General features: G+C 38.5%; 2 protein-coding genes across 3 annotated transcripts in view; one reads left to right on the forward strand and one right to left on the reverse strand.

Moving 5' to 3' along the window:
- LOC103244268 (uncharacterized) overlaps positions 1 to 6,401 on the reverse strand; it is a 118,917-nt gene extending 112,516 nt beyond the window's left edge. Inside the window, exons 1-2 of the mRNA XM_073010351.1 lie at positions 6,389 to 6,401; positions 4,105 to 5,436 (exon numbers count right to left, since the gene is read on the reverse strand). Coding sequence (XP_072866452.1) covers positions 4,547 to 5,436; positions 6,389 to 6,401 — 903 coding nt within the window. The 3' untranslated portion in view covers positions 4,105 to 4,546. The remainder of the gene's footprint in view (positions 1 to 4,104; positions 5,437 to 6,388) is intronic.
- Positions 4,776 to 27,514, forward strand: part of CHD1 (chromodomain helicase DNA binding protein 1) — a 73,711-nt gene continuing 50,972 nt past the window's right edge. For both annotated transcript variants that reach the window (XM_073010792.1, XM_073010793.1), the window contains exons 1-2: positions 4,776 to 4,881; positions 6,886 to 7,086. In XM_073010792.1, the coding sequence (XP_072866893.1) occupies positions 7,034 to 7,086 (53 nt within the window). In that variant the 5' untranslated portion in view covers positions 4,776 to 4,881; positions 6,886 to 7,033. The remainder of the gene's footprint in view (positions 4,882 to 6,885; positions 7,087 to 27,514) is intronic.

The following is a 27,514-nucleotide window of genomic DNA, read 5'->3' on the forward strand; positions in this document are numbered from 1 at the left end:
TATATTGTGATACAATGACATGTTGCACTTACAGAATACTCAATTCCATGTCCTAAAAGGGAGGTCAGAGAGTTGTCTGACAAGTCTCAGAGGCTGACAGCACAGTTGTGTCAGGGTACTCAAGAGCTCTTGAGCATTTACTTAAATGAACCTATGAAAGATTGATCCATAAGATAAATGGGCTATATCCACTTACAATGAGAGATAGCTTTCCAGTGGCCTGCAGAAGTGTCTAGAGTACCAAGCGTTCGTGAGGAATGATGGGCGGCAATCCTGAGATTGGTCTGTGAAAAAAGTAACTAAAATACTAGGAATATATGATATGTACATATATGTTTATATATGTTTAGTTTACAAATATATGTGGTATATAAGCAGGGGACTGATTTAATTAGGTTTCAAGTTTGAAGGAAACCTAAAGGATAAGCTGAAGGGAAAGATGTAGAGAAAATAGAGGCCTAAACTAAGCCTGGTAGTGGGATTTAAAAAGAAAGGATGAATACAAAATTTCTGCATTAAAATGAGTGGTACAGTTTGTCCCTCAGTATCTTGAGGGAATTAGTTCCAGGACCCCCATTTACCAAAACCTGGGGATGCTCAAGTCCTTTACAGTTGAGCCTCTGTACCTGCAAATTCCTGCAGGTACAGAGGACCAACAGTATTTGGACAGCAGTGAGTAAAGCATCTGGGTGAGGGCCAGGCGTGGTAGCTCATGCCTGTAATCCCAGCACTTTAGGAGGCTGAGGCAGGCAGATCATCCAAGGTCAGGTGTTTGACACCAGCCTGGCCAACATGGTGAAACCCAGCCTCTACTAAAAGTACAAAAAATTAGCTGGGTGTGGTGGCACGCGCCTGTAGTCCCAGCTACTTGGGAGGCTGAGGCATGAGAATCACTTGAACCCAGGAGACTGAGGTTGCAGTGAACTGAGATCTCACCACTGCACCCCAGTGTGGGTGACAGAGACTGTCAAAAAAAAAAAAAGAAAAAGAAAAAAAGAAAGAAAGAAGGAAAGAAGGAAAGAAGGAAGGAAGGAAGGAGGGACAGACAGACAAAGAAAGACAAAGAAAGAAAGACAGACAAAAAGAGAAAGAAAGAAAGAGAAAGGAAGGAAGGAAGGAAGGAAGGAAGGAAGGAAGGAAGGAAGGAAGGAAGGAAGGAAGGAAGGAAGGAAGGAAGGAGAGAGAAAGAAAGAAGAGAGAGAGAGAGAGAATCTGGGCAAGGAAAGGAGTGATACAGCATCAGTGCAACTCTTTTTTAATATTTTTGAGGTTGGCTACTGAACCTTCTTTCTTACTCCGTGTGCACACAATTTTTGCAGCAGAGGATGGAATCTTTTTATCTTCTTCAATGCCTATTAGAGTTTATACATACTTGCCTCTTAGTATCACCTCTAAGAATTTTGTTTGAAATTTAGCTTTTAGTGATTCAAGAATTTATCAGTCAAAATCCCCAAACACAGTGACCATAAAGAAGGTGAATGAGCCACTGGTGGACATCACAATAATCTGGGAAACTTCCCAAATACTACCTAGAACCTAGAAATTCTGCATATCAGAAGAGGGGAAGAATAGGAAGGTCAGGCACATGTAGTTTCTGAACTTTACAGGTGACTGAGTCCTGTCCCTTGCCCAACACTGGGAACTAAACTCCCCTAATTTCTTATTAGGAAAACAGAAAATGTACAGTAAATCTTCACTAGACGATGACTTAGGATTTCATGGGTTCTATTCAGAGAACTTTGTAAATTTAAGAATCATATTGGAAAGACTTCCTCTGGTTTGGCAAGGACATGGGAAATACTGTCATAGGTTGAGATTCTAGGGTATTTTCATACTGTCCTGATTGTTTTTGTGGTTTCTCATATGCAAATCCTCCAGGCAACAAGAAGATAATTATGGAATTAAAATCTCAACCCTGGCATCCAAAAAGCTAACAACGGAGCAAGTCATCCTGTTTACGTTACATATTTCAAATTCTGGATATGTGGTTCCCAGTCTATCCCCACCTAAGGATACCCATTTAGTACTTCGCCTAGTAAAGCATATCACAATTAAGGACCCACAAAATGCTGTCTTAGATTCTGGAAAATAACATTCTTTCCAAAGAATATGAAATTTAAAAAATCGGAAATTAAATAGTAAAAAAAACCTCCTGGTTAATGTTAATTATGTGGAATTTTTCGTTAGTCATGTGAGATTATCAACTGTTTGGATATTGTTTTAGTACCAGTAAGTAGAGATAAAGCCAGTTTATTCAGATAAAGTGACACTGTAAATTTAACTACATTGATAAATCACCCAAAAGGTATCTTTGGATTGCCTACACGCTTTTTAGAAAATAAACTGGCAAGATTGTTGCAATCTTCCACCTACTGTCTACTTCTGTGAAGCAATGAAGTATGATTTTACTCGAAATCTAGATCTCCAATGTTCAATATTTTATTACAAATTGGGCAAGATATTTTTTCGAATAGCATGTTTGATGGCACAATATGGCAGAATAGCATATTTGATGGCACAATTAGTAGTTTAAAAAAACCAAAAAAACAGTCTGATGTGCTTCCGGAAAACGTAAAATAGACTGTATTATACAGTAATTATTTTCATAAGACAATGACAAAATGTCAGAGTTGTAACTATACTTCTGATTACAACATTCTTTATATATGTTAATAGCTTCTCTGGAGAAATTAGGGGCACAGGAAGTTTCTATCATTAAGGATATTAACATAAAGCTTAATATGAAAAATTAGCACTCAGTTCATAATACTCTAGGGACTTCAGAAATGAAGATTTGTATGATCCTTTTATCCCTCACAGCCCAGTATTAAAACTAACATTGCAAAGGACGGTAGTGTTCCATTTCGTTTTGCTATTCAATTATTGCTGATAGATACATGTTTTCAAAAAGGCCATGGGCATCTGTTTGCTTTTTCCTACTCCTCCAGGTGAATATACCCTTCAATATGCAGTAAATACATATGTGGAGTTATGTTTTGAGATTTTTTTTGAAGGATTTGAACCAAATTGTTTAAACAGCTGGTAGCCTAAAACTCTGGAATATTTCCCACAAGAGAAAAATAATTATTTGGGGAATGCATGTTACCACAAACTCATTTGACTTGGAAAGTGGACCTTTACACGAAATCACATAACTGAACAATGGAATTAGAAACTTTTAAATATTATTAACCTTGGCCGCTGGGTGCTGCGGCTCATGCCTGTAATTCCAACACTGTGGAAGGCAGAGGCAGGCGGATCGCTGGAGCTCAGGAGTTCAAGACCAACCTAGCAACGTGACAAAACCCCGCCTCTATAAAAATAAGTAAAAAACAAAAATCATTAACCTTGAGTGAGTCAAGTCCATTTGCAGACTGAAAAAAATAACGTGTAACAGAATTTTGATTTAAAAAACAATGCTTTCAAAAAAGCATTTCAAAATGCTTTACGTATGTTTCAAAAACACACTTAAAAAAGATGTTTCCAACACATTGAAGGGATTTAACTAAGGCCCACAATTACAATTACGATACAAACTGTCAGCTAAAAGGCAGCAAGTTAAGCTGAGACAGTTACTAACATCCCTCGAGTAGCGTTTTTTGTTGCGATTCAGTGCCGCACCCTTCACCCCGCCCTCTGGGGAGGAACCTAGAAAGGAAGGGTTGGTACATTTCTAAACCAAGCCACCCACACAGGAATCAAGCGGCATCACAGGCTGTCAACAACCGGGTCTGTATTTTCACTCCTCCTCAGGCGCCCCGCCTGTGCGGGACATCAGCTCCCGAGGGAGCGTCAGTCGCAGATCGCCCAAACGTAAGAGGTGGCGAGAGGCCACCACGGTTGCCCAACAGTTGCGTTCCCAGGCTGCCTGGTGTGACGCAGCAGCCCCCGCCCGGACCCTGAGGCCTGGCGCTCCGACGGAGCCGAGGCCTGTGCTACCCGACACTCCTTGCGACCCGGCCCCTTAGGCTTATTCAGCGCGGCCGTTCCCGGCTTCCCGAGTACCATCGCACTCTCTCCCCACCCCCGTTCCTCCCCGGTTCCTTGTCAGTCTCCGCCGCGACGTCTTTGCGCAACCATCCCGAGTGACATTAGCGCCCATACCCGCACGGAGCGAGCCTGAAGCTCCCATTTCCCGGAATTCAACGCCGCGCCGCTAAGGGCGGGCACCCAAGCGAAGATCAGCGGACTAAGGCCGCGACCAGAGTCCGGCGGCCTCCGCGCAGTCAGACTCCGGCGGCCTCCGCGCAGCCAGCGTGCGCACTCCCATTCGTGCGCGTGCGCGCACTCGCCCTCCGCCCCGCCCCAGTACCAATCGCTTTTTTCCTACGCCCACGACTCTTAAACGTAGTCCCTCCCGCAGCCCGCGCGCGAGCCGAAAGGGTTCGGCGTGCGCGCACTCGCCCGCTCGCCTGCCCGCGTCGCGCTCTGTCGAGAAGGGGAGTGAGCAGAGGCGCTTACGTCGCGCGGGAGGCGGAGGCGACGGCGACCTCGGTGGCGGCGGCGGCTACGACGGGGACGGTTGAGCTCGCTCGCTCTCTCGGCGTCATGGCGGCTGCCGGGGGCAGATAAGCGGCGGGAGCGGGAGCGCGCGCGCGCGGCGGCGGCGGCGACGACTCGTTACTTCTAGCTCTTGCTGCCCTCGCCGTTGGTGCTTCAATAATGAATTGTTAGCTCCACTCCGCAGAGGATCGCGCGTTGGTGCTGCGGGCCAGGGCTTCCCTTTCCCCTCCGCGTCTGTCCCCTTCCCCCTCCCCCGCACGGACTCTTCCTTACCCGGAGACGCCGGAGCTCTAGGACCTTGGCGGCGGAGATCCCGGGCCTGGGCGCGGGGGAGGCCGTCGACTGGAGTCGGCTCCCTCCGCCCCGCCAAGCCCGCCGGTAAGAAAGGGGGCGGCGGGCGGGTCAGGATGTGGCGGGGAGGACAGGAGCCGGCCGGGTGGAGGGCAAGCGCGGCGCGGTGCCCAGGCGGCGGCCCAGCGGCCGGGCGAAGGCCGGCTGGCTCTGTGAGTGCCGGTGGCGGTGTACGGGCCCGGCGCGCAGGGGGCGTGTGAGCGGCGAGTACAGGCCGGCGGCCGCAGAACGCGTCCTTACGCCGGTCTGGCGGCCCTGCCCCGGCCTCTTCAGCTTGGTGCGGACCGGGCCGCGAGAGGAGACCCGCGAATGGCTGGCTCTTAGCCGGTGCGTGGGTCCCGCTGCGACCCGGGCTCCCAGCACGTGGGGAGCGGCGGGAGGGGGAGGGGGCGGCGGCTCGGGCGAGCCTGGGAGGGCGCGGGGCGGGTCTGCGGGAAGTTTGAGGCGGGAAGAGGGACTCCCGGACCGGGATGGAGGCCCTGGGAGAGGGGGGCAGGTCCGCAAGGGAGGCTGATTGGAGCGCGTTGAATGGATGTGCAAGGAGGATGATTTCCAAACCTCTTTCGAGTGCAGCTCTAAAAACTTAGCAGGAGCAAAGCAACTGTTAAAAGACAGGGGATTGAAGACGTTTGATAACTTAGGATAGTCCTCATGGAGACACTTGAGAAGACGGAGCACTGTGTGCGCTTGGAGCTTCAGAACTTAAGGTTGTGAAAGGGTTTCAGAGGACTTTTTCGGGTAAGGGAGATGGGGGAGAAAAGAAGTTAAAAATGTACAGAGAAAGCCATTTTGAGGGACGAAAGGAAAGTGAAAAGGAAAGAACGAAAAGGGGAGTGAACTTTTTAAAGGAAGAAACGGGAAAGGCAGTTTGTTAACATCGATTTTTTAAGACTTAATTGTTCAGTAAGGCTGTTTGACTAGGGTGAGATTAATATTTAACATTAGGAATAAATGTTGAGTAGAACGGTTACTTTTTAGATAACCTGTGCTTGCAGAGTTTACTGGACTGTAGTCTAGAGAATTAACATCCTGATCCAGATGCAGACTTTGCTATCATTGAGTTGGTAACAGTCTGTTTCCCTCCCTCTTTTGTGGAAGGGAAATAATCGTAGGAGTGAATTCTCTTTGCTGAGGTCGCAGGACAGCTCTGCTCTCAGTTGGCTGTCTCGGTACTTTCTGGCTGGGGAAGGATCTGACGTCTCCTTCCCCCGCTTCTTCCTCTCCCTCCCCTGCCAGAGATCTCCTTTGTTTATTCGTGGATGGCTTGTAGGTGATTCTTCAGTGTTGTACTGAAATCTCTAAAGGTGGAAATGGTGTGTCTTGGGTCATTATTCTTGCCCCAATTTTTTTACGTAAGAAAATCAGATATAGTGGATATTCTATTACCTTTTTAATTTTTTTCACAAAATAAAAACCAAGTGCAAACTGGTTAAGTATTATTTAAATGTTACCCCACTATCCGTTTACCTGTTAAAGAACACATTTATTTTGATCTGTGCATTTTTGTTGAGATTATATGATATCTTTTATTTGCCTGTTCCTCCCATGGGAGCGTTTTCAAAACTTTCTCACTCAAGTGTATGAAGTTCTTGGTGGGAGGAATGAGAACTTGATTAAAGGTAACCTCCCCCGGCCCCCCACTTCATTTATTCGACCAAGTTATCTAATAAGACTCCGTTATCTACTCTTGGGATGTATGCATATGTTACATCGTATCACCTTGCTTTAGGAGTCTATACAAACAGTGTTAGATAGTTGCAGTTTCAGTTAGTCTCTCAAAATCATATCACTCCGCAAATATTTTAATTCTTCTGTCCGAAGTATACTAGCAGTAGCATACTAAATTCCAGTTAGTAGTCAGGAGTGTGGTTACTAGAAGTCTAGGTATTTTAAGTATTTAATAAAAGGCCTCCACTTCTTCCTTACTACCTCTAGTCTAATTGGCCTATGTAGATTTATATGTTTTAAACAGGGCTTATTTACCTTTTTTCTGTAGGAAATTTTCTTAATTTATTAATATATTTTCTTTAGGTGAATGAAAGGAGAGTCCCAGAAAACCTGTGACTGTTGAAGAAAATTTATCTGTGAATTTTTATATTCAAGGAGTCAGTATTTATATTCATCTTTTAAACTGGGAAGATTTATATTTTACTTTAAAACTTCTTGATAATAATTTACAATGAATGGACACAGTGATGAAGAAAGTGTTAGAAACAGTAGTGGAGAATCAAGGTAAGTAAGCACTTTGTTATGAGTTGTTTACTATGAAGAGAGTTGAAAACTTCACTCTCTTTTTTCTTTATTATTATTGTTGTTTAGTTTTCCTCATAGGTAGCAGAGTTTTCAGGTTTTCCTTTTAGCTATCCAAAATACTAAAAAAATTGTGATATACGAACCTTTTCTCATAATACAGGTTTTAATTTTTTTCATTCAAATACACAGTAGGTCTTAAATATAGAAAGTTTTTGTTTACCTAAATCTATTTGGAAGTTTATATTTGAGCTAATAATTAAGCTGGAGCATGTAAAATAGATTTAAATTGTTTTGACTGTTAGTGAAATTTCTAGATGAAGGCAGTAAAAATTTTTTCACTCATCTTTTTCTGGCATTTTGTCTTCTATACCTGTACTGTTCAGTATGGTTACCACTATTCACATGTGGCTATTTAAACTTCAATTACAAAGTATTCAGAATTTACTTAGTCGTACTAGATACATTTCAAGTACTGAATAATCATATGTGGCTAGTGGCTACCATATTGGACAGTACATAGAAAAGTTCTATCACTGGAGAAAGTTTTAGACAGTGCTGAGCCAAACATTTGTTGAAATATTACTGCGCCCTGTTTTATTTTCAGATTGGAGTTTTAATTATCTGTGAAGGAGTTAAGAGTTCTTGCTTGGGCCAAGTGTTTGCAAAGAAGATTCTTCAAATTCTGTAGCTCCCAAACTTTGAGTTATCTGCACATTAATTTACAATCCATGTAGTTATATGCATTATCGTATTTAGAAATTAGAAATGTGGAGTCAGCCTGTTTACTTATTCCATTTCTGTCTCTTATTAGTTGTGTGAATTAGGGCAAATTAATCTCTGAAGCTCTCATTTTTTCCCCATAAAGAGGGGATTACACTATTATCTTATTTAAAGTTCATGGCTAGGTTTGGTGGATCATGCTTGTAATTCCAGCACTTCGAGAGGCTGAGGCAGGAGGATCACTTGAACTCAGGAGTTGGAGACCAGCTTAGGCAGCATAGTGAGATCTTGTCTCTAATTTATAAAAAATAAAATTAAAAAAATTTGAGGATTGAGATGCTTCATGTAAAGGGCTTAAAATATTTTCTGAGACAATGAGCACTGAATATTTGCTTATTGTAACCAGCATGTTTTGTGTAACACAGGATACTGTATAACAAAAACATTAATTACAGTGATGGCGACATGGGGGGTAGACAAGAAACGGGAAAGTTTTGGCAGTTAAGAAGATTAAGAAAAATGTTAGATAGAAAACTGAAATTAAGTAGTGGTATTTGTATTTAATCTGAAACTTGGACTTTTCTTTTTCTTTTTTTTTTGAGACAGAGTCTCGCTCTGACGCCCAAGCTGGAGTGCAGTGGTGCGATCCTGGCTCTCTGCAACCTCTGTCTCCCAGGCTCAAGTGATTCTCTTACCTCAGCCTCCAGAGTAGCTGGGATTACAGGCACAGGCCACCACTCCCAGCTAATTTTTGTATTTTTTTTTTTGTAGAGATAGGGTTTCGCCACGTTGGCCAAGCTGGTCTCAAACTCCTGTGCTCAAGTGATCCACCTGCCTCGGGCTCCCAAAGTGCTGGGATTACAGGCGTGAGTCACCACGCCCGGCCTGACACATGGAATTTTCTGACCTAACTAGTTATACTTTAATTTATCAACTTTCGTAGGTACCATTTGGATAAACAAGAATATCATACAGAATAAAATAAGGAACAGTTATGGAAAGCAGCGTTATTGAACAAGTATAGTCTAGGAGTTATAAAACCTGAGTTGATGCTATCTCTGCATTAATTAGAACTCCTATGATTGCCTCGACTCTAAGGATTGAATTGATATTGAAGTTTCATCTTAATTAATTACAAAGTGCATTGTAAAGTTTCAAACAGTAAAGTTTTACTAGAACCACTAGAGTTGAGGTTTAATTAAAAGACTTAAATCTCAGCTTTGATTCAAATCTCTATAGGTATGCTGACTACTGACTACAGTTAAGTGAATAGAAGAGTCATATTGTCCACCCACAATTTTTTTTTTTTCGAGACAGGTCCTCACTCTGTCACCCGGGCTGGTGTACAGTTGTGTAGTCTCGGCTCACTGTAGCCTCTGCCTCCACCTCCTGGGCTCAAAATGGTTCTCCCACCTCAGCATCCTGACAGGCGTGCATGCCACCACATTCAGCTAATTTTAAAATTTTTTGTAGAGATGAGGTCTCACCATATTGCCTCAGCTGGTCTTGAACTCATGGGCTCAAGCAGTCCTCCCACCTTGGCCTCCCAAAGTATTGGGATTATAGGTGTGAGCCACCATACCCGGCCTCACGTTTTCTTATTCATAGTTGCAATGAAATGTTTAGTAGGTAGAAATATCTAGAGGAAACACAGGAACCAAACTACTCATAAAATAGGAAATAAGATTCTTGAGAGTAAATCCTCTAGTTGGATCTGTCTAGCAGACAGATCATGTGCTGGTATATTCTGACTACTTACCTGTTCCAATATTTTATTTATTTTTCTGCCATATCTAAAGTAAGGAGGAGTAATTGGTCTAATTTGATACTACAGGTGAAAAAAAATTAAATCTTATGGCCAGGCGCGGTGGCTCACGCCTGTAATCCCAGCATTTTGGGAGGCCGAGGCAGGCATATCACCTAAGGCTGGGAGTTCGAGACCACCGTGACCAACATGGAGAAACCCTGTCTCTACTAAAAATACGAAATTAGCTGGGTGTGGTAGCCTGTAATCCCAGCTGCTCGGGCGACTGAGGCAGAATTGCTTGAACCGAGGAGGTGGAGGTTGTGGTGAGCCGGAGATCGCGCGACTGCACTCCAGCCTGGGCCACAAAAGCAAAACTCCTTCTCAAAAAAAAAAAAAAATTAAACCTTGTGAAATCTAATTTAAGGAATCTTTTACAATGCATATTCATCTTAAATAATTGCAAAGCGTATTTCTTTAATTATTCAGAGTTGTTAATTTTGTGTGCTTCTGAAAAGTGTGGTTATCTAGCTTTTACAACTGCCTTGGAGTTTATCAGGAGAGAGACCTTCTTTTTTACCTTCATTTTCTTTCTTGCTGCTGCTATAGCTATGCTCTACAGTCATTAACACTCTATTCCCACTCCTTTCCCCAGAAGCTTTTGTCATAAGACGTTACAAAGAAGGGAGATTGTGCCTTGTTAAAAGACTGAGGAGGTGAACTTTAGAGGTAGAGGGATTTTCTTGCAAAAAAACGAAAGCTTCTATAACTATGAATATTAATATAGAGTAATTTTTTTTCTTTTTTCTGAGCTGGAGTCTTCCTCTGTCGCCCAGGCTGGAGTGCAGTGGTGTGACCTCGGCTCACTGCATCCTCCACCTACCAAGTTCAAGCAGTCCTCCCGCCTCAGCCTCCCGAGTAGCTGGGACTACAGTCATACACCACTGCATCCAGCTAATTTTTGTATTTTTAGCAGAGACAGGGTTTTGTCATGTTGGCCAGGCTGGTCTCATAAACTCCTGACCTCAAGTGATCTGCCCACCTTGGCCTCCCAAAGCACTGGGGATTACAGGCATGAGCCACCGTGCCTGGGCCCCTAATACAATTAGATGAGAAATATACTTTATTTTTAAAGTTGATATTCATTGTAAGTAGCTTTCTAAAGTAAATTTTGGTTTTTTAGTGGCTAGAATTCTATAATGTATTTTTGCTTCAAAATTTCCTTTTTCCTTTGTGAAAGTTTATTAAACAGAATAGAATTAGGAAAAAATTCATTTGGCATTGGCAGGTTACAGTTAGCTTTCTATTGAAAAAAAATTTTTTTAAGTGTTCTGTCTGGAGAGCTCTCTGTAACTATTCACTGAAAGGAAGAAGAATACACAGGAAAATATGTCTCGTTGGCTATGCTATTGCTGACAGTCTTGAAATTTATTTACTAAGAAATGTGGGCCAGGATGCACCTGTATAACAGTTATAGCTCAACACAAAGTTTTATATAACTGAAGTTAAGCTTTTTAAAGATAATGCTGGAAGATTTCAAAGCATCAGTTTGCAGCTGTGTGGATTTGTGGTGGTATTTGCAAGCAAATTTTTCAAATCCTGGTAGACTTTTTTAAATTTTTGTTTGTTTGTTTGTTTTGAGATGTAGTCTCACTCTGTTGCCCAGGCTGGAGTACAGTGGCATGATCTTGGCTCACTGTGACCTCTGTCTCTTGGGTTCAAGCAATTTTCTGCCTCTGCCTCCTGAGTAGCTGGGATTATAGGTGCCTGCCAGCACGCCCCGCTAATTTTTGTATTTTTGATAGAGATGGGGTTTCACCATCTTGGGTGGGCTGATCTTGAACTCCTGACCTCATGATCCACCCACCTTGGCCTCCCAAAGTGCTGGGATTACAAGCGTGAGCCACTGTGCCCAACCGACTGTTTTTAGTTTTAAATAAGTTATCTTGAGTGATGATTTACTTCAGGAATGGCTATACGGTTAAAGATCAGAATGGTGTATGAGTTAACTTTCGAAGATACTACTTTTCTGTATATAGTCATAAGATGATGTGTGGGCAAACATTAATGTGATGTTATCCCTTTTACTCTGCTTAAGTGGTTGCTTATTTAAGATGTTGATGACTGATGGGTTATATGTAGTGCAGTTTTGTGTTTTAAAATGAATATTACGTTATGATAAATGGAAAAAATGTTTAAACTTTTTTTAAAATGGGGAATATTTAAAACTACAGTAATAGAAAAGTTGCTCCAGTTGTGGTCCATGGACCAGCAGTGTTGGCATCACTTGGGAACTTATTATAACTGTAGAACCTTGTGCCTTGCCCCAGACCTACTGAATCAGAATCTTCATTTTAACAAGATTCCCAAGTGATTCTTATGTGTTAAGTTCATACACATTTATATGAAGCTATTCATCTGGAGTCATAGCATCTTGCCACTTTTTTTGTTATTGATGTTTTTATATATGGTTTTCATTTTCTGGGAACCTCCAATGAACTGTGTCTTGAGCAAGACCAGCAAGAGGCTAGGTAAGTTTCATTTCTTCGGAAACAGTAACAATGGCAACCGATGATTGTTGAGCTCTTACTGTGCCTTAACCTAGCATGATGCACATAGGGCGTTGTGCATTACTTGAATTATCACAGTTCATCCTCACAAAGCTTCTGTGAAGTATAGTGTTATGATTCCCACTTTCCAGATGGGGAAACAAGATTTATAGCCATTTTATTTATTTTTTGTTCTTTTTTAAAAAACTATTACCTAAACTCCATACTTCACTTGGATTTCATTGATTTTTCCATTAACTCCCTCTTTTCTGTTGTAGGATTAAATCCAGAGTACCACATTGCATTTAGTTGTCAAATCTCCCCAGTTGTCTTTGATCTGTGAGAGTTTCTAAGTCTTTCCTTAGTTTTCATGATCTAAACCATCTTGAGAAATACTGGCCAGGTATCCTGTAGAATGTCTTTGAAATCTAGATTTGTCTGTTGTTTTTTTTGTTTGTTTGTTTTGTTTTGTTTTGTTTTTTTGAGACGGTGTCTTGCTCTCTTGCCTGGGATGGTGTGCAATGGCGCGATCTCTGCTCACTGCAACTGCCGTCTCCTGGGTTCAAACGATTCTCCTGCCACAGCCTCCTGAGTGATGGACTACAGGTGTGCGCCACCATGCCTGGCTAATTTTTGTATTTTTAGTAGAGACAGGGTTTCTCCATGTCGGGCAGGCTGATCTTGAACTCTTGACCTCAGGTAATTCACCTGCCTTGGCCTCCCAGAATGTTGGGATTACAGGTGTAAGCCACCATACCTGGCCTTGTCTATTATTATTAGGATAAACTAGGGTTATTGGTTTTTAGAAGAATACCACAAAGATAAAATGTGCTAGTCACATCATGGGAAACATGTTATCCTCATGACATTATTGGTGGTGTTAACCTCCATCACTTGGTCAAGGTAGTATTTGCAAGTTTCTCTACTATAAAGTTCCCTTTCCATAATATATTCTTTGGAAACGAGTCACTGTGTCTAGCCTACGTTCAGGAGGGTTGGGTAGGAATTAAATTCCATCCTCTGGTGGGGGGGAGTATTTACATATATTAAATGGAATTTCTATAAGGAAATTTATAAATCGTTTATATATGTATGGATTTATATGTGTGCTTATATGGATTTAGTGGATTATATTTAATCCACTAAACTGGATTACAACTCTATAAAATACATATTTGTGTATAATATTTATATGTTTATGTATAATAGGTACTTTTATGTACCTAATGTATAATAGTTGACTTTTTTGTTACTTAAATTGATCTAGCCTTGGCTCTTGGAGCTTTTTTAGTTTGGCTTGTATGTTTCTTTTACATACTCCCTTACTTTCACCCTAGAATCAGCCACTCTCCAAGGAGCCTTGGTTCCATTTTTGTGGAAAATGGTATTAGAAACCAAGATTTGGGTACTGGGTATGCTTCTTGATATTCAAGTGTCACTGCTTTTATTTCCTCTCAGTGAACAAAGTGGACAGAGCTAGGTAATATATATAGATATACTATGTATACCTATATATCTATAGTAATTTCTGTATCCTTCCATCTATATACATACCAACTCATACATAAACATGAGTTCATACCGATGGCTCCAACTCTAACCCTGTACTATAGGGTTCATTCTAACCTTTGTTTCTTATTCCTTTGTAACTTCCTTATTCAACAGTGAGAAACCTGGCTCTCACCATCCACCATTTATGTGTTTATATATTCACTCCTAATATACATGTAAAGCAGTTTTAGAATTTTTAGATATACTTTATCAGGAGAAACTAATTTCCCAACTAAAATATGGTGTTTATGTACAGTACACTTTAATATTTAGCCTTTAAGTTTCTAGTCAAAACACTGTTTTCTGATGTTGGTCAAGCATTTTTCCCTCACCCCTTTGAGTGTAATTATGTGATAAATTTGTAATAAAATTAGACTCATTTGTTACAATATGCATTCCATCCTGTGATCATCATCATACTGGTTGATTTTTAAAATTTGTGTATATTAATACTTATTCCATGAGGCACTGTTCTGTGGGTTTTGACAAGTACATAGAATCATTTATTCTCTATTCTAGTACTGTACAGAGCCATTCCTTCATCTTAAAAGGTCCCAGATCTACTGAACCAGAATTTCCATTTTGACAAGATTCCCAGGAGAATTGTATTCATGTTAAATTCATATGCATGTATATGAAGCTGTTCACCTATAATCATTCAGCATCTTGTCATGTTTTAAAGTTATAAATTAACTTCAAGAAAGACTGTTATAATCTAGGGGTGATAATGGAATAGCCAGTTTAAATATACAATTGAGTATATTCAAATTTGTGGGACCAAATGGGCATGAAAGTGAAGTAAAAAGAAAATGGAGGGTAAATTACTGGAGTCATTTAATGAGCTAGTTGGAAAGTTTTCATAGCATGCTTTAACTTTTGTAATTTCAATAATGATGAGAAATGCAATTTGAAAAGAAAGGAAGAACAAATAATATATATTCAAAAAGGTGTTAGAGGGGAAGTATTTTTTTTTTGTTTTTTTTTTAGACAGAGTTTTGCTCTGTCGCCAGGCTGGAGTGCTGTGGCATGATCTCAGCTCACTGCAGCCTCTGACAAGTGATTCTCCTGCCTCAGCCTCTCGCGTAGCTGGGATAACAGGCACATGCTACCACACCCAGCTAATTTTTGTATTTTTCGTAGAGACGGGGTTTCACCATGTTGGCCAGGATAGTCACATCTCCTGACCTCGTGATCCGCCCATCTTGACTTCTCAAAAGTGCTGGGATTACAGGCGTGAGCTACCGCGCCTGGCTCAGGAAGATTTTTATAGAAGTCATAGTCCCCCAATAAAGAAGTGTGCAAGTCCCCTAATAAGGAGAATATGTTTGACATCTAGCTTTGCAGTTCTTTACTGAGGTTTATTCATTGTTAAAAGTTTTTGGCCAGGTGCGGTGGCTCACGCCTGTAATCCCAGCTCTTTTGGGAGGCTGGGGCGGGTGGATCACAAGGTCAGGAGATCGAGACCATCCTGGCTAACACGGTGAAAACCTCTTCTCTACTACAAATACAAAAAAATTAGCCAGGCGTGGTGGCAAGCACCTGTGGTCCCAGCCACTCGAGTGGCTGAGGTGGGAGAATGGCGTGAACCCAGGAGGCGGAGCTTGCAGTGAGCCGAGATTGCACCACTGCATTCCAGCCTGGGCGACAGAGTGAGACTCCGTCACAAAAAAAAAAAAAGTTTTTGTGTGGGTTAGTTCCAGGTGAAGGAAGGAAAAGGAAGCATAGTAGAAAAAACACTACCCATGGGGAGTGTATTCCCCATGTGAATGGGTTGGAACCACTAGTTTTAGGGAGAAATTCCAGGAATCTTGTTCCAAAATCAACTTGTATATGTGACTGAGAAAATTAGTGTTTATGATTGAAAATATATTATCTATCACTATGGTATGAGGTGACTGTTGAGTCAGAAGTCAACTTTAAATGTTAAATTGTGCTCAGAAGTTTGTTTGGTGTAGATAGATTGAGATCTAAGTTATTGAGATTAAAATATGTAGAGACAAAGCTGGAGATATGCAAAGTTCTATTCAAACAGTACTGACTTCTGGAATTCAGTGTCTACAGTATCTCTCAGAACTGAGGCATAAGACACAAGAATAGTGGGTTAGTCTTAATGAGAATGACTCCGAATAGCTATTTCTCAGTTCTACTGTTGTTGCTTTCAGAAATACAAGTGTTTGTTTTCAGATAGTTATTTAGATGATTGAGCAATTACTGTGTGGTAGATATCATGGGATTCTAAAATTTGAGTTCCTTTAAAGCTTATAATCAAGAAAGAGATAAAAGTCTTCAAAAATACATGTATATATCAGGTGAATACCATAAATGCAGAGAGATACCAAAATCTGTAGCCGTTCAAATGTAGGAGTGCGGTTTGATCATAAGGACAAGTATCAAGCCCAATATTAAAATGAAGAGGGTTTTGTTTTTGTTTTTGTTTTTTTTGGTTTCTTTGTTTTTGGAGGGATTGACTTAAACCATGATAATCTTAAATTTCACATATGTTAAAAATGTCCTGGTAATGTGACTTTGGTGGTAAGGCATTTTGACAGGATTAAGCAAAAAGCAGAGTGATTTAATTTTTATACTAAGGAAAAGTATGTTAGTAAAAGATCATGAGTCTTAGGATCAAAAGTTTTTGTCAAGGCATGGGGCCTTTGGAAAAGAGTGAAGTAACAGTCTGAATTCCTAGAAGCCTAAAACAAGAAAGAGTCTTTTTGTTTTTGTGCTTGATACTGAGTATTATTACTTCTGTAATACTGTTTTCACAGTTCTAAATGATTCAGTCCTCAGTTACATTAGTAAACGGCAGAGGTTTGATATGAAAGGAAAATTTATAGTAAAAGAATCAGAATTAGTGGTATATGGGGTACCAAAATTCCTAATCATTTTTTATCTATTCCAGTTTTAGAATGTATTTTATAGTGAAGGATTAACCTAGTGTCCAACCTAGTATCTGATACATACTACATTGTTTATTTCACTTTTTTTAACCAAATGACTCGCAGTAAAAGAAGTTTTTTCTCAGGTGCAGTACAGACCTATAGGTATATGCAGACAGATGAAATACCACATAACAAATAATTTTGTTTAAAATTATATATTGCTGGTAACTTTATTTTTTTGTGGCAGTATTCGTTAAAGTAATATAAAAGCATATAAATATTTTAAAACCTTTTTTTTTTTTTTTTTTGGCGGTGGAGTTTTGCTCTTGTTGCCCAGGCTGGAGTGCAATGGTGCAATCTCAGCTCACCACAACCTCCGCCTCCTGGGTTCAAGCAATTCTCTTGCCTCAGCCTCCCAAGTAGCTGGGATTATAGGCATGCACCACCACACCTGGCTAATTTTGTATTTTTAGTAGAAACAGGATTTCTCCATGGTGGTCAGGCTGGCCTTGAACTGCCGACCTCAGGTGATCCGCCTGCTTTGGCCTCCCAAAGTGCCAGGATTACAGGCGTGGGCCACTGTGCCCTGCCAAAACCTTTTTTAAAAAGCAGACTAAGTATCAGTAATCTCTTTAAAATTGAACTTTATTTATTTATTTTTGAGACAGAGTTTTGCTCTTGTTGCCTAGGCTGGAGTACAATGGCACAGTCTCAGCTCACTGAAACTTTCACCTCCTGGGATCAAGCGATTCTTGTGCCTCAGCCTCCCAAGTAGCTGGGATTACAGGCATGTGCCACCATGCCTGGCTAATTTTTTGTATTCAGTAGAGGTGGGGTTTCACCATGTTGGTCGGACTGGTCTTGAACTCCTGACTTCAGGTGATTGACCCACCTCAGCCTCCTAAAGTGCTGGGATTTTGGGTGTGAGCCACTGCGCCCAGCCAAAATTGAACTTTTAAATGTAGGCATTATTTGTGTTAACTGAAACATTATTATTAATAATTTGAAGTTTATGTTAAAGTAGTGACAGTAGTAAAATGAGCCCCATGTACACACCATACAGCTTCAACATATTTTGATTCATAGCCAATCTAATTTAATCTCTTAACTCCTATTACCCTCTCCAACCTCACTTGATTTTTTGGAAACATAATTTCTGTGTGTATTAGACTTCTACCTGAGAGATAATACTAAAGGGGGAAAAAATCATTAAGGTTTGCCTGGTTGTTATAACTATAAATTAAAGATTTAGAGATTTTCATTCATGTCATAATATTGTAATAAATTTTGTATGTATGTTAGGAAACTATTTTTCAATGACTTTTCAATGTATATATCCATAGTCCTTATTTCTCATCTGATCATTCTCTGCTTACTAGAAAATATTTTCTCTTGAGTTTATCCCAGGTTCAACACAACTAAGTAATCATCTTTGAAATTAGTCATGTTAAAAGTTATTCTTCCTAGTATCGTTCCACTTTCAGCAGTTTTAAATTTCTTCAGTTAGAAACTTTAAGGAGATAGAATCATATTGTACTTTAAGAAGAGTTTATAGTACAATTTTGTCTTGGATTGGTAGTTTAGAATGCTGAAAGGAACTGTTGTTTTTGCTGGTCAGTGTTTAATAAAGCAGTGGAACTACCTGGTTTTCAGAGTTGTACAGATGAGAAGATGTTTTCCAGGTCTTCTGAAACCTTTTACAGTTTTTATTTGTACTGTGTCATCAAACTTTTTATTTGTGTTTATGTGTGTGTATACTCCATCATGATGTAAAATGTATTATATAGGTCATGGTCCAAAAAGTTGGAAAGCCATTGCTTGACTTTGGCCACTATTCTTTTTTGTTGTTGTTAATGCTTAGCATTTAGTCATTGCCTACTACTTTCCAGATTCTTTCTACAGTCATGCTAAAGTGGACAATGGTCTATAACATAACTAAAATTAAGGTCCTGACTGAATGATCTTCAAGACCTAGTTAGCAGAGAGATATATGTATACAAATAATTGTAATATTGTGAAGGAATTGTTAGTAACTTGAGCACAGTATTGTGGGAACATGAGCTAGAGCAGTGATGTGTGCCTGGGGAAATCAGGGAATGGCTACCTAGAGGACATAGTTTTGAATGGTCGTGGTTTTGAATAGTCTTGAAGAGTGAAAAGTTTTATTGATTGCTTTGGAGAGAAAGCATTCTCCAGACAGAGGGAAAAGTATGGAGAAAGATACTGATGCTGAGTTCTGAAATCACTCCCCATAAAACCATGCGTGTGATTGCATTTCCCCTATTTCCAGTTCCTCAGTTAGGAATCAGACCAGTTGTATTTTATCTTTTTACTTTCACATAAAGTGTTTTTTTTTTTTCCTATGGCATTTTGTTCCCAATAGAAACTCTAGCTCAATACTCATTAGTTGAGGATATGAGCAGGTGAGTTAAAATTGTGTATGTATAAAACATGTTCTTTCCAAAATGTTTATTTCACAAAGTTAGTACAGCTGTTAGGCTAGAGAAACAGTTAGGGTACTGTATTAGAGAACTAAAAACACAGAGGCTTAAATATAACTACTACTATTTCACTCCCAGGTAAGGGAGTTCAAACCTTTGGGCAGCCTTACTTTTGTTAATGTATGGCTTCCAATACTAGTGGTTACCCTTTTCAGCTAGCAGGGAGAAGATGCAAAGGGGGAGGATTTAAGGCAAGCCACTTCATATTTAAGGCTATGATGTAGAAATCACACATCACCATCACCTCTAGCTGTATCTCATTGGCCACAGCCTACTCACATGACTACACTGAGCTATAGAAGATACTGAGAAAGCTAATCTTTAGCGGGGTGGGCATGTGTCAACCAAAACTGGCGGGATGGTTATTAATACTAGAGGACAAGCAAAATGGATACTGGGTGGATAGGTTGGGGCACATTTTCTGCCACAAACATTAAGGAATTTTTTAAAAAATAGACGACTACTCTCATCCTAAGAAATTAGGGACTTTTATTTTTCTGAACTTCCTTTTAGTTCTCCATAGATATTCATAATTTGTACCCTTGTTATTACAATGTTGGCATTTATTTACACAGCCTTCTCTGATCCTTAATTTATTTGTCTGTATTATGAAAATAAAAGGATTAAATAAGAACCTAATATCTGGCACATAGCACCAACTAACAAATAACATCATATTTTCCTTTTTTAATTAAATAATTAAATAATTCGTTCTATGTGGCAGAAACCTGAGGCTCATCTAACCAGTGTACAGATATAAATACAACTAGAAGGAGAAGAAAGGGCTAGAGAGCTAGAGGAAAATAATTTGTGGTTGAACTTCAGAACATCAGGTTAGTCCAGAATTTACCCTGTAAGTGTGTGTCCAAAAATTCTTCCAAGAATTCCTTAAAAGAAGGCCGCCTCCCCTTTTTTTAAGAGTTAGGGTCTGGCTGTTGTCCCTGCTAAAGTGCAGTGGTACAGTTGATAGCTCATTGCAGCCTCGAACCCTTGGGTTAAATGATCCTCCTACCTTAGCCTCCTGAGTAGCTGGGACTGAAGGCATTTGCCACCTTGCCTGGCTAAGTTTGTATTTTTTTTTTTTTTGTAGAGACGGGATCTCATTATGTTGTTCAGGCAGATCTCGAACTCCTGGCCTCAAGTGATCTTCCTGCCTCAGCTTCCCAAAGTGTTGGGATTACAGGTGTGAGCCACCATGCCTAGCAAGAAGCTCTTTTGAATGACATTGACACTTAAGCAGTAGCTATAGGTGGAAGGCAACAAGAGGCATAGGATGAGAATTTAGTGCACTATGCTGTATTCTTTAGTAAATAAAATTCTTTGATTTCTTTATTTATAGCTCTCTTTGTCAAGCACGCCATCCTCCATTATAATTCTGTGGAAAATTAGTTTACCTTCTATCAGGGTTTCCCCAACACCGCCAACTGGAATCTAATTCATCTAATCACTGTTAACTGATTAAAAAAAAAAAGGAAATAAAAAGTAGGGAAATTATATATACAAGAAAGAAAATCTTTATGTGCTAAGAATAAAAGTAAATAAATATATGTTATTTAATGTAATTGAAAATAGATCTAAGGCTTTTGACATACAATGTTTAAATACACATAAACAGTCTATTCTCTAGTGCTACTAGCAGTTTCTGAGGTGACTATTGTATACATTTGACTTTGCCTTCTTTATTTTATTTTATTTTTTTGAGATAGAGTCTTGCCCTGTCACCCAGGCTGGAATACCATGGCTCAATCTTGGCTCGCTGCAACCTCTGCCTCCTGGGTTCTAGTGATTCTCATGCCTTAACCTCCTGAGTAGCTGGGAACACAAGCATGTGCCACCACACCTGGCTAATTTTTGTATTTTTAGTAGAGATGGGGTCTCACCATGTTGGGCAGGCTTGTCTTGAACTCCTGGTCTGAAATGATACACCAGCTTCATCCTCCCACAAAGTGCTGGGTTATAGGCATGAGCCACCGTGCCCAGTTTAACATTTGCCTTCTTTAATGTTCATTTTTATCTTTTCAGATTTTTTAAAAAGAAGTTTTCTTATTTTATTTCTACTGGCCTAGTTTGGCCAATTTATTGATACATTATACATTAGATAATTGTATTTCCATTTTTCTTACATTGAATGTTTAGTTGCCTGTTATGTTCACTTTACTTCTGTGGCTTTTAAATTTTTGCTTCATTGTACATTTTTACTACCTGCAAAGATTTCATAATCATGGATGTTAATGGAGAAAACTTGTGATATAGTAGGTTGCAAAAATCATACCTCTTACACTTCAGTATATATTTTTTTGTTATTTTTTTTTTTCTTTTAAACCATTCTCCATAACGGTCAGTACATATTTTAGAATAAAAAAAGTATTCTTTTACTTAAGGCCTGTATTGTTTATTAAGTTCAGGAAAATTTACACTAATACAGTACTTGAATTTCAGCCTGCATTCCAGTTTGGTCAGTCATCTTTCAGTACGGAGATTACATATTGCATTTGACTGTCATATCTCTTTAATCTCCTTTAATCTGGACAGTTCCTCTTTCTTTGTCTTTCATGACATTGGCATTTTGAAAGACTGTAAGCTAGTTATTTTATGGAATATATTTCTCAATTTGGGTTTTTCTGGTATTCACTTATCATTATATCCAAGTTATGTGTTCCTTACTCTGCATACCTGGCTGGAGAACTGTGTAGGTAATGATCCATCTTCTCAAGTGTTTCACAGCTGGAGCTCACATTGTTTGTCTGCCCCTATTAGTGATGCTACACTCAGTCACCAGGACATGGTGTCCAGTTTCTCCACTGTGATTTCTAATTCATTTGTTAACAGCTAAGAAGCAATTTGTGAAAAGACACTTTGAGTCTATGTAAATTATTCTACTCAGCAAACTCTTCCCCTAGATTTAGTATCCATTGATGATTTTTTGCCCGAATCAGCATTTTCTTGGATGATTGCATAATTATGGTTTTCTAAGACTAATATCCTGTCCATATTTACCAGCTGACATTCTGAGCTCTATCAGAGCCCTCCTCTGGGTGTCTGTTTCTGTCTTCAGCACCAACTCAAGGGTTCCTGTTTTATTTACTGAGTAGTGATCCTTAACTGTCTTTATTTTTATACTCAAATCAGATTTGGTCAGTGGAACCCCCTTCAAGTTGGCTCCCATGTCTTTTTGTTTTTCCTCTGTACTTTTTGACATTCCTCCATATATATGCATTTTTTTTCATTTTGGCACAGGAGGGTTAGACTCATCTTGTATCTTCCCTGTTGCACCCTTAGAACCTGCCATTTCTCAAAGGAGCTGTAGTTTATTTAAGTGTGGAATAGTATTTAGAAGTCAGAATCTAGGTACTAGGTGATTGTAAATTTAAAACTTCAGAAAGGATGAGTTTACATTGGTTGATAAATAGCACATCAAAAGACACACTGTTGTAAAGAAAAAAGATATCTGCAGAGGGCCATTTTTTTTTTTTCGTATCACTATTTGTAGAATCAAAGAACTGAAAACAACATGTACATCCTTGAGGGACATGAAACTATGGTGCATCTACAAAATTGAGTATATGCAGTTGCACAAATATGTCTACTACTGCAGAATGATCTCCAGGATATAATGTGTATATAATCTGCTACCATTTATTTAAGAGTAAAATATGTTAATGATTATTTATGAAAGGGGAAATATAAACATTCTTATTCATAATTTGCTTATGTTAAAAAAGGGGAAAATAAAAAATTTTTAAATGGTTACTATAGGGGAAGAGAGGACTTAGCGTACAGGAGTCAGGAATGGAAGCTGAACTTCTGACCATAACTTGTTCTGTAGCTCCAAAGTTGGATCCAAGTAAATAAAGCAACATAAAATCAAAAGTAGTAAGAAAGCACAGTCTGTATTTAAAAAAGCAAATGGTTCTAACTGTACCAAATTGGTGGTCACACAGAGAATAATTATTTTACCTGACTTTATAGCAGTCATTTGACTGTAGAAGTGAGTATTCCTGAAAACAAAAAGAATTGCATAGTCATCTTAACTTGAATAATCATACTGTTTATAATGTATTATTTTGAAACTATTAAAAATGAAATAAAGCAAATAATTAGTGCCATTTGCAACCAACTCAGCCTGAGTGATGACATGAATATACAATCGAAGTAAAAAGCCTGCAGTTTTGAATTACATGAATTCTTAATGTATTTTCTCTAAAAATACGCGCATCCTAGCTCATTCAATTGAAACATCCTAAATAAGGCAACCAGTCCAGTAGTATTGCAGCTTAGTTTCTAATTTATTATAAATAGAAGGGCTTTTTGATAAAATGACTGGGTTATAGCCCCAGGCAACAAATACACAAGATGAGCCTGGTACATCCTGTCATACTAGAAAGGCAATTAGGTTATCCAAGACTGCTTCAGGTCTTGTCAGAAGGACTTAGGTGCTAATAAAGGGTTTCCTGTTGGCAAAAGGTGGGAGAGTTTGGACATCAAGGATGCTGACAGTGGATTAAAATTTATAAAATAAATTGAAATCCGTGAGTTCATAATGGGACTTAAAAAATTATTGGTCAACTTTAGAAGATGCTGGCGATTTAACTCATTTTGAAAACTGGTAAATAAGGAAAAGAAATAAAATCCCTTCATGAACTATGTACCTCAGAGTTAACAAATACAATGAGGGAGAAGTTTCTCTTTATAGAAGTATTCTACCTAATAATGAAGAAAAGATGTTTTGAGTAACTGATGAATGATGTCACCACTTCACTGCCTCTAATTAATGGAAGAAAACATATGATCATCAATGGCTACTAAAAAATACTAGATATGAAGTGATGGGGAGCTTTATAATGGATGGATAAGGCTGGCAGTACCTGAGTCCACAGATTTTTACTAAATCTCACACAAAAGGAAACAACAGAACATTAAATGCCATCTGGTAGAAGTCCACAACACCACGTATAAACTATTCTTGTCAAGAACAGAACTTAAATCTGATCAAGCCTCTAGATATAATTGCCAGTTTATAAGAAATACAAGGGATAGAAAAATATATTAAATGATAACACGGGTGCACTTAGCAAAATCTAGAAAGCAGAATGGAAGAAACAATTATGAGACTAAAAGTATAGCCTGATGTGGATATTTAATATTCAGTATACTTAATTTAAATGTTTAATAATATTAAATCTTTAATATTAAAGAAGTGATCTTTTAAGATATATTGGTATTGCAAATGTTTACAAATAGTTTCTTAGTTGAATCAAGATTGGTATGAGTTGCTAATTGTGGAGCTGGGTGATAGATTCATGATAATTCATCATATTACTCTACAGTTTATATTTGAAATTGTATATAAAAATAAACTTGAAAAGACACTTTAATTTGAATTACTATTTTATCTTTTAAATGTGGTATTTCTCCTTAATTTACCCTAAGAAAACACTATAACTTTATCACAGTACCTATTAATGGTGGTTTTTCTTCTGTGAATTAAGTGAGGAAAAGAATTCAATGGGTTTATTTATTTATTTATTCCATGGGTATATTATCTGAATTAAGAATTCAGTGTTTTTAGTAATCTACCTACCACTTTAATAGTATTGTGCTAGTGAGATTTAATATACTTTAAGGATAACTCTTAAGTGTTGTACAGATATTTCAGTTTTATAAAAGATTAGTAATACTGGTTGTTACCTAAAATAAAATATTAATTGGAGATCAGAGATTTAGTAGCCAAATTTGTGAGTTTTACATAAAATATGTAAAACTGTGCCCCCTGTATCTCTTTGATTTACTTATTTAGTCATTCATCTACCTGTGAAACATTGTATTCTTCATTTAATGCTTGACATAAAGCAGCAATAAGCCAATCCCAGCACTCAAGGAACGTAAGGTCTTAGATGGGGTACCTGAAAACAAAAACACTACAGTGATTATTACATCGTTTGCTCGTAACCAAGATAGAGGTATATATTCAAGAAGTTTTGGGAGTGCTGAGAAAGGATACCTGATTTAACATTGGGTTGAGATAGAGTTAGCAGAGATTTATTGGAGGAGTAGCTGTGAGGTGGGACTCAAGTTAAAAAATTACATAATAAAAAGAAAAGAGAAGGAATGATACAAAGGCAGGAAGTGGAAAGAGTGGCTTTCAGAGAATTACATTTAGCTTGCCATAGCTTGAACTTAGGGATTTAAGTAAGCAACCAGTTGAAAATAGATTGGAGAATTAGAGATTCCTGAAAGGTCTCATAGATGTTTGTTGAACTTTGTTACAGAACAGAAGATTTAAAAAAGAAAGGCCACAATCAGCTTTTTATTTTAGAAAGAGCATTTGCAGCAATAGGTGGAAATAAAATTTCTTAATTAGGGAGAGGCTTTTGATCTGTTTTAGCTCAGAGTTTTCAGTCTATAATTTTTTTTCTGGCCCCGTATATATTTGTCTTTCATTTTTAAAATCTCTTTTTAAAAAAATCATGCAAAAAATTTACGTAATTCTAAAACTGAAGACTCATTTCAGTTGCTGTTCCTTCTGGTCTTCCCTCCTTCTCTCTTTAGGTGATCATTTTTTAATAGTTGGGTTATTCTGCCATTGTTGCTTTTCAAAAAATAGAAGCGAATACATATAAATATTTTTCTTTCTTATGCAAAAGAGACATTCTGTAAACTTTTTTTTTTTTTCACTTAAACTGTATCTTAGATCATTCTATGGCAGTAAATAAGATATTCCTTACTCTTTTTGCATCTTGTTTGTTTGGTTTTTTTTGAGATGTTTTGCTCTTGTTGCCCAGACTGGAGTGCAGTGACGTGATCCTGGCTCACCACAACCTCCACCTCCAGGGTTCAAACAATTCTCCTGACTCAGCCTCCCAAGTAGCTGGGATTACAGGCGTGCGCCACCACACCCGGCCAGTTTTGTATTTTTAGTAGAGATGAGGTTTCTCCATGTTGGTCAGGCTGGGCTCGAACTCCCAACCTCAGGTGATCTGGCCGCCTCTGCCTTCCAAAGTGCTGGGATTACAGGTGTGAGCCCCCGCTCCTGGCTCTTTTTGCATATTCTTTATCCTACTAAAGAACAACTCAATAAAATACTTTATTCAGTATTTCTAATACCCAAGGTAAAGGCATTCTAACAATAAACCCGTGCGATTAGAGTAGCCTAGCCTCGGGTTGTTGCTTTTATCTCCAGTCAGTACTACTGCCTAAAGAATGTGAAAGGAAAGATTTCTATATTCATTTAAGAATTTTGATTTGTTAACAAGCAGTCTGTATTAGCTATGCATCTGGAGTGACTAATGACTAATAAGAATTACAGGCCTGTAATATGCTGTTTTTGGACCTCAACACTATGTGACCAGAGAGTAGACATGATGGCAAAAATGATGTTCGTAACATAAGCCTTTAAGAAGCAAATTTTAATTTACCGTTTCTGTGAATATAACATTTATTCCATTAGATTTAAAAACAATAATGCTTATTCATACTTTAAGCATTTATATATCTCACCTGTAGAATCAAAATTCTTCCTGCAAACTTTTATTTCTGTTTTCATGCAGAAATTATTAAATTCTTGCTCTGGAAAAAGAGAATTACTGTGTTGTCTTAGAGTAAATACCTCCATCTGGTGGCATTTTAGAAAATTACAGAAGAGGACAGGAAGCTTGTATTTTCTTGTGTATCTGTAAACTATGTTACCTGTGGTTTCTCATAAAGCCAAATGAAATTACATCAAAATCTGATTCTACCGTATGTACCAGAAATTTAATGCCCTAGTTTTCAACATATAAACAAATGACCTTGGGGATAATTATATAATGAACTGTTTAGTCCAGACCATTTCTGCTCTATCTTGGACTAAAAATTAGAAATGGAAAAAAAGATAGTTTATGAAATGTTAATTGCTTTTGTATGTATGTGTATGCATGTTAGGAAATATGAGAATTTGCTATTTCAGATTTATTGCTACAGATCCATGAAGAACTATTAATTAATGTTTTCTCAGACAAGCAGCGTTACTGATTTTTTAAAATAAATTATATTTTATCATAGCTCGATTATAATAAACTACATTCTCCTGGAGTGATAGAGATGGAAACTTGAAAACAGGCAGAAACTACAAATAAATTTCTGCTTATTACTGTTAAGAGTTTTTTTTAACACGTTTAATCTTTTCTTCGCACATTGCTTACTTTATAATTGCTAGAACTTTATAAAGGTAGGTATCATGGCTTCAACTTCTTGACTTCTCAAAGTTTCTAACCCAGGATCTTGTACTTAGTGGATTTTGCATTTTGTCTTAGAAGATTACAATCTTGTTGCTTATGTTTTAGCCATAAAAATCTATAAAATGTATCATAAATCTATCAAGTATGTAATATATCACGTATAAATTATCAAGTATGACAGTTGTTACTATAGATTAAGTCAATTTATTTTTCTATTTTGTTGGCCAAAGATAGTTGAAATATT

The sequence above is a fragment of the Chlorocebus sabaeus genome, chromosome 23 (assembly GCF_047675955.1).
Source record: "Chlorocebus sabaeus isolate Y175 chromosome 23, mChlSab1.0.hap1, whole genome shotgun sequence".
Taxonomy (NCBI): domain Eukaryota; kingdom Metazoa; phylum Chordata; class Mammalia; order Primates; family Cercopithecidae; genus Chlorocebus; species Chlorocebus sabaeus.